At 42.7% G+C, this 7,958-nt stretch overlaps 2 protein-coding genes across 2 annotated transcripts; both read left to right on the forward strand.

Moving 5' to 3' along the window:
* Nucleotides 1-1,549: 1,549 nt before the first annotated feature.
* On the forward strand, nt 1,550-3,754 carry LOC146466641 (uncharacterized). The gene has a single exon (XM_085126983.1). The coding sequence runs from the start codon at nt 1,550-1,552 to the stop codon at nt 3,752-3,754; it is 2,205 nt and encodes a 734-aa protein (XP_084983109.1).
* A 147-nt stretch (nt 3,755-3,901) lies between these two features.
* On the forward strand, nt 3,902-5,992 carry LOC146466642 (uncharacterized). Its single transcript, XM_085126984.1, has one exon. The coding sequence runs from the start codon at nt 3,902-3,904 to the stop codon at nt 5,990-5,992; it is 2,091 nt and encodes a 696-aa protein (XP_084983110.1).
* Nucleotides 5,993-7,958: the final 1,966 nt, after the last annotated feature.

Genomic DNA, 7,958 nt, shown 5'->3' on the forward strand with positions numbered 1-7,958 from the left:
GAGAGGACAATGACTCTGTTTTCTCTCAAAAATCTCGTCACTCGCAAAAGTCAAGTCTATCAAGCGGAAGTTCACACAGGGACACACTGATAAATGTAAGAGCTAAAAGAGTGGCCTTGGAAGAGAAACTGAAGTTTTCAACAGTCATCGCAGAGCAAGAGAAAAAGTTAGAACAGCTAAAAATTCAAAAGAAACTTGAAGAAGTCCGAGCGCAAGAGGCCGTGTACCAAAAAGCTGTCGAAGAAGAGGACAAAGCGGACGATTTTCAATCTCCCTTGCTGCCAACCAAACAGTACGATCCTATACCCGCCTTCCTGAGGGAAAATAATGAAGGGCTTACGTCAACACCAGAGGTTGTTCCTTCAGTACCGCAGAATTTTCAAGCATTTCCAACTGCAAGTGTCTCACCAATGTTTACGTCTCCCACCAGTAACACAGTTTATTCTAGTACACACACTAGATTCAGCCTTGGAACACAGGTTCCCCTAACTCAGTACACAAGGTCCTCTTCATGCAAAACGGTCTATACCAGTACAAACACGAGAGCTAGCTTTGGATCTAATGTCCCAACAACCTTTGCCACGCCCCACACGGACAGACCAGGTCTCACATCTTCAAGAGGCTTTTGTGGAAATCCACCAGTTTTCATTCCATCACCCGATCCAGTTCAAACCCTTCCACCACAAGATTACCTGCTAGATTTCAGTGACACTTTAACCAGATTGACAGAGCTACAACGTCTACCGCAGGCTAAACCGGATGTGTTTAAGGGAGATGAGCAAGACCAAACAAAGTTCTTCCTGTGGGAGAACGCGTTCGACAGCTTAATCGATTCAATACCTATCACAGCCCAGCAGAAACTGCACTTATTATACCAATATCTGGATGGTAAAGCCAAAAGGGTTATCGAACAACTGCAGTACCTTGTTCAAGACCCAGACAGCGCATACAAGCAAGCACGTACAATTCTCAAGGAACGGTTTGGTCATCCTGCGATTATTAGTACCAGTTTTGAGAAAAGATTGGTGAACTGGCCAAAGATTCCTCCATATGACGCTGCTGCTTTAGAGGAATTTAGTGACTTTCTGTACCAAGTTCAGATTGCAAGTCAGCACATGAGCGGCCTAAGAGTTCTCAATTACCCGTCACAGATCCAAAGCCTCGTTGAAAAACTTCCTGCTTGGTTCAAGAACAAGTGGTCAGACAAGGTGCTAAAGCTTCAGAAAAGCGATGGCAAAGATGCTTTCCCCTCCTTTAAAGACTTTGTGCAGGAAGTACGTTATCATGCTGGACGGACAAATATTCCTCAGATCACTCTCACTTCAGTAGCGAGCAGCTCAACACAGTCAGACCGCTCTAAGAACTCCAACCGTACACCTCGTAAACGATCTGCAGGCAGTGCTTTAACCAGCACCCGTGGCACAGAACTTGATGATGAAGTAACCTCTCCAGTCGAGTCAACCAAACATCGAATGTTTTTGCAACTGAAGCTCAGAAACCAGAACCTAGCATCCCTGCAGAACTTAACACTTATTGCTTCTATCACAAGATGAAATCTCATGCTATGAATGACTGTGAACAGTTTCAGAAACTGAGCTATGAGGAGCGCAAAGATTTCTTGTTGAAAAACAGGATCTGCCTAAAATGTGTCACCTCCAACGAACATGTCTCGAAGGACTGCAAAAGAGACAAGTTGGAATGTAAGATTTGCAAGCAGATGCACGCCACTATACTGCATGACCCGACCAGACATAAGAAAAAGGACACCAGTCAAACTAACTCCGCCTGCTCTCAAGTTTGCGGGCAAGGACGGCCAGCGCGATCCTGTGCTCGAATAGTTCTGATCGAAGTCTTCCACCAAGACAATCCCTCAGCAAAGGTACCCACCTATGCAGTGCTGGACGATCAATCAACAGATGTCTTTATCACTGAACCCCTTCTCGAGAAGCTTAAGGTCGAAGGCCAAGAAGTGAACCTTGAAATCAATACGATCACAGGCTTGAACAGTGTCCGCACCAAGAAAGTCAATGGTCTACGAATCCAAGACACCGAAAATCGTCACAAGTCCATCAAGATTCCTTTTGCTTATTCACAAGAGAATATTCCAGCTAGTCAAAGAGACATTGCGACACCAGAAATAGCCAGATCTTGGAAGCATTTGGAAGAAATCGCCTGTCACATTCATTACCGTCCCAATGTGGAGATAGGCTTATTAATTGGCCGTAACATTCCTTCAGCATTCCAGCCACTGCGCATTATTTATGGCAGCGATAATGAACCTTGGGCTGAAGAATACAAGTTCGGCTGGACGATCATTGGTCCAGTTTGCGTCGACAAAGAAGAAGAAACATTGAACTGTGCCTCAGTAAACCGCATCACAGTACAAAGTGAATACCCTCAGAATGTTTTCACTGTGCCAACAAGCAACCGTTTCAAGGAAGAGTCCATAGTGTCCTTTGCCACAAGACAGCACCTTAAAGACGTTACCTCGCCTCAGCAAATAAGAGAGATGATGCAGTTGGATTATAGTGAACTCTATCATGCCCGAAACATCCCAGGCACTGAGAAAGGTGAAAGCGTAGAAGACAAGCGCTTCAGTGAAATCCTTACTACTGGCATAAACAAAAATGATTTGGGAAACTGGGAGATGCCGTTGCCTTTCAAAACAGATACTGTTTCTCTGCCAAATAATCGTGAACAATGTTTGAAGAGACTACTAGGCATCAAGAGAAAGTTCCTAAGAAATGGAGAACTATGGAACCACTACACCGAATTTATGGAAAACCTCTTCGACAGAAATCACGCCAGTGCCGTCCCATCAGAGGAACTTAAGACCGAAGCAGGCAAAGTCTGGTTTCTTCCGCATTTTGACATCTACCATCCGAAGAAACCTGACCAGATTCGGATAGTCTTCGATTGCAGTGCTGTCTTCGACAATCAGTCTCTCAATAAACTCCTCCTGCAAGGACCAGACATGATGAATGCTCTCATTGGTGTACTGTCACGATTTCGGAAAGAAGAAGTAGCAGTGACATGCGACATAGAAAAGATGTTCCATAGTTTCTACGTAAACCCTGAACACAGAGACTACCTGAGATTCCTGTGGTTCAAAGATAACAACCTGGATGGCCAAATCATTGAGTATCGCATGAATGTTCATCTATTTGGGGCTGTCTCTTCGCCGGGCGTTGCCAACTTTGGTCTAAGAATGACAGCTGAAGCTGGGCGACAAGAGTTTGGTCCAGAAGCAGCGAATTTCCTACGAAATGATTTCTATGTGGACGATGGACTAAAGTCTTTTGACACGCCTGAAAACGCCATCAAGGTTATCAAGAAAACTCAAGCCATGTGTGCAACCGTCAATGTGCGCTTACACAAGTTTGCAAGTAATAGCAAGACAGTGTTGGAAGCTCTACCTGTTGAAGATCGCTCGAAAGACCTTAAGGATCTGGATCTCCGGCATGATATTCTGCCTGTCCTACGCTCACTGGGTACCTACTGGTGCATAGAGTCTGACACGATTGGATTCTGTATTCAGCTTAAAGACAAACCTCTCACTCGCCGAGGGATTCTATCATCCGTAAGCTCAGTGTACGATCCATTAGGCATTGTGGCGCCAGTGATTTTAGAGGGGAAACAGTTACTCCAGGAACTGTGCCGTGACGGCATCGATTGGGATGATCCTGTACCAGACCACATTCATTCACGATGGGAAAAGTGGAGATCAGAGTTACCCCTTCTAGAGAATATCTAGATCCCAAGATGTGTCAAACCCTGCGATTTTGGTGAACCGGTCACCACAGAGCTGCATAGCTTCTCCAACGCCAGTGACTTAGGCCTGGGCCAAGTAACCTATTTGCGCCTTGTAAACAATGCGAATCAAGTACATGTCAGCCTCCTTATGGGTAAAGCCAGAATAGCACCGCTAAAGTCTATTTCAATTCCACGTCGTGAACTCACTGCAGCCGTGATTTCAGTCAATGTGGCGTCAATGCTTAGCAGAGATTTGAACTACTTCGATCTAGTGAAGGTGTTTTATACTGACTCCTCTGTCGTTCTGGGTTATATACGCAACGAAGCAAGACGCTACCATACGTATGTCTCAAACCGCGTGCAGCAAATCCGTGACAGCTCAGATCCAACACAATGGCTTTACGTCTCCAGCTCTGACAACCCCGCTGATATTGCCTCAAGAGGCATAACTGCCAAACAACTCTCGGAAAATGAACTGTGGTTCAAAGGCCCCGACTTCCTCTGGAAGAATCAAGTGTCGGTGGTGAACCATGACCCAGCTCCTGATTTGAATCCTGAAGACCCAGAGGTAAAGAAATGCAAAGCAACGGCTCTCATTGCGAACCACGAAGTTACCAAGTGGAAAGAAGAGAAACTCTTCCCCAAAGTTCTAGAACTAGAACGCTTCAACCATTCTTCAGCGCTCGACCGCCTGAAAAGAAGCATCGTCTCTATCCAGAGAATGATTGAAAAGATTCGACCTAACAAGCAGTACAATAAACGACCAGTAGCTGGCCCGCCAACGGTGGAAGAAATGCACTTAGCAGAAGAAGTAATTCTCAAGTCAGTGCAGTTACGTTACTTCGCGAAAGAGATCCTGGTTCTCCAAAAGCTAAATGAGGGTGACCCCATGTTCCAGAACCGCAACAGCGCCCGCGTCAGAAACGAAAAGTTGAAACAGACAAGCTCACTTTTCAGACTGGATCCCTTTCTTGACCAAAAAGGATTACTCAGAGTGGGGGGTCGACTCAAGAAAGCTGCCTTAGCCTTTGAAGTGAAACATCCAATTATCGTCCCTAAAAAGAGTCATATCACGGAGCTCCTTATCAGATACTACCACAGCAGAGACCAGCACCACCAGGGCCGTGGAATGACCCACAATGCACTTCGCCAAGCCGGTTACTGGATAATCAATGGTCGTTCTTCTATCTCCTATCTGCTTCAGAGATGTGTTACTTGCCGCAAGTTACGCGGATCTGCTCAAGTCCAAAAGATGGCTAACCTTCCTGAAGAACGGCTTACTCCTGCCCCGCCTTTCACGTATACAGGCATGGATGTTTTCGGCCCTTGGTACATCAAAGAGGGTCGAAAAGAACTAAAGCGTTGGGGTATAATCTTTACATGCCTATCATCTCGAGCCATTTATTTGGAAACGTTAAACACAATGGAAACAGATTCATTTATCAATGGTCTCAGACGCTTCGTCAACCGAAGAGGCAAGGTTAGGGAACTGAGATGCGACAGAGGAACAAGCTTTGTGGGAGGTAAAAACGAGCTCAGTGCTGCTTTGAAAGAAGTCAATACTGATGCAATTAAGAACTTTCTCCTGACACAAGATTGCGATCTGATCGAGTTCAGAATGAACGTGCCAACTGCATCCCATATGGGCGGCATATGGGAGCGACTTATTCGCACCGTACGTGCAGTTCTCTCAAGCCTTTTGCTAGACCACGCCCACCAATTAGATGATAAAGCTCTACGAACTCTGTTCACAGAAGCAGAAAACATCGTAAATAGTCGCCCACTTACGATCGACAATTTGTCAGATCCAGATGCGCCTGAACCAATCACACCGAACCACCTGCTCACCTTTAAAGCTAAAGTAGTGTTACCACCTCCAGGAAACTTCTTGCGGCCAGATCTTTACACGAAGAAACGGTGGCGCAGAGTGCAGTACCTGACGGAACAGTTTTGGGGTCGCTGGCAACGAGAATATTGCATGCTGCAGCAAAAACGCCAGAAATGGAACGAAAGCAGCTCTAACAGTCAAGTTGGTGATGTCGTCCTGATCCGTGACGAAACATGCCCCAGAAACCAGTGGCCACTTGCGAAAGTTACCGAAGTTTTGCCCAGCGATGATGGCCTGGTTTGTAAAGTCCGTCTGCTTGTTACTCGATCCGGTACCAGAAAGGTATTTGACAGACCTATCCACAAGTTGATCCTGATTTACCGACAAGAAGAAGACAGAAGTAACGGTTGATTAGGAGTAGACCTTAATGACCGGAGTACGACCCCGTCGGGGAGCCAGAACAATTCTCAGGAAGAGAGACATTTATTTAGTGAACTCTGAGAACATTTAGTTTTATTCATATTTGTCTACTGTAATTTCATACATTTTACCATGTCTGGGGGAGCCATGTAACGGCCTCTCAACCGTTTAGGCATTGCGTTACGCAACGAGACACATCACGTGTCATGACGTCTTTTCATACGGGACTGTTAAAGCTCCACGTGGAGCAGAGACGTCGCTGAACGTCTTGACTAGGTTTTAGCTTCGCTCGAAGCGACAGTAATTTCTCACGCAACCCGTGCAGATTAGTAGCCTTACAGTCTTTGACGGTCTTGTATGTGGTTCAACAGTAGGATTACCTCAAGCTGTATGTATGTTTGTTGATTTTCTGCCTTTCGGTGATCGCCTGATCTCAGTTAGTGACTTAAAATAAACAGCGCCGATACGGATTATGTTAGACTTTTGGCCTTTGTAATCGTCGTTTCCGCGCGCCCTTCTTCGAAAGAAAAGCGGTCGCCATAATCTAGGTTTGAAAATAACCAAGGTTCATAGAGTACTTGAATTCGATCAATCTCCATGGTTGAAACAATACATAGATTTTAACACTCTTAAAAGAACTAATGCAAAAAATAGTTTTGAAAAAGATTTTTTCAAACTGATGAGTAATAGTGTATTTGGAAAAACCATGGAAAACCTCAGAAAAAGAGTTGATGTAAGGTTAGTTACAGATGAAAAGAAACTTGTTCGATTAACATCAAAACCAACATTTGTATCCAGTAAAATTTTCAATGAGAATCTTGTGGCTATTCATAAGATCAAAGAGACATTAACCCTGAACAGGCCAGCATATGTTGGGATGTGTATTTTGGATATAAGTAAAACACTAATATATGATTTTCATCATAATTATATTAAGGAGACATACGGCAATAGAGCGAAATTATTATTTACAGACACTGATTCTCTAACGTATGAAATTCGAACAGAAGATGCCTACAAAGATTTTTGGAATGATAAAGATAAATTTGATAACAGTGATTATCCAGTAGATAGTCCATTTTATGATACTAGTAATAAAAAGGTAATTGGTAAGTTTAAAGATGAAGCGGCTAGCAAACCGATAATAGAATTCATCGGTTTACGTAGTAAAATGTATTCATACAACAAAGATGATGGCACCAACAATAAAACTGCTAAAGGAATTGCTAAAAGCATAATCAAAAAAGTCATTAAACATGAGGATTACAAAAATATATTATTCAACAACGAGCAAATGTATCATAACATGAAAACAATCAGAAGTGATTTGCATATCCTCAAGAGTTTTTCACTAAACAAAGTTTCATTATCATGTTTTGATGACAAAAGGTATATTCACAATGATGGTATGAATAGTTATGCATATGGCCATTATAAAATTGCTCAATTAAATTAAGCAACCCTCTGATCATATGATAATGAAATTCATTCATGATCGGATCTAATAGTAATACAATCATCATTATAATAATACATAAATTTTATTTTTAAGCAGATTTTTTATGGCTTAACTCTATTTCCAGTTAACATGGTTTAAAGAAATGTTACTATTATATATTATAATGAGTCGTGGTATAATTAAACCGAGTCAACAAGGTATAAAAATATCTGATAAAAATTATTCAATACATCCAGTTTATGATTTGTATGCCGCTTCTGATGATGGAAGTATCATAAATGTTGATAATAAAATACCATCAAAGGGTGATAAAAGTTGTAATGGATATATGAAATGTCTGGTTAGAAAAAATGGTCAAATGTTAAGAATATATTATGTTCATCGTTTTGTTTGGGAATGCTTTAATGGGACAATTCCGAGAGGAAAAGTGATTGATCACATCAATGATATCAAAGATGATAATCGTTTATCCAATTTACAACTATTATCCCAAAAAGA

This window comes from Pavona decussata, unplaced genomic scaffold (genome assembly GCF_977016875.1).
Source record: "Pavona decussata unplaced genomic scaffold, jaPavDecu1.1 SCAFFOLD_142, whole genome shotgun sequence".
NCBI lineage: Eukaryota > Metazoa > Cnidaria > Anthozoa > Scleractinia > Agariciidae > Pavona > Pavona decussata.

Excerpts from the sequence above, each read along its gene's own strand:
- LOC146466642 (XM_085126984.1), top strand. The coding sequence starts at position 3,902 with ATGGGTAAAGCCAGAATAGCACCGCTAAAGTCTATTTCAATTCCACGT.
- LOC146466641 (XM_085126983.1), top strand. The coding sequence starts at position 1,550 with ATGAAATCTCATGCTATGAATGACTGTGAACAGTTTCAGAAACTGAGC.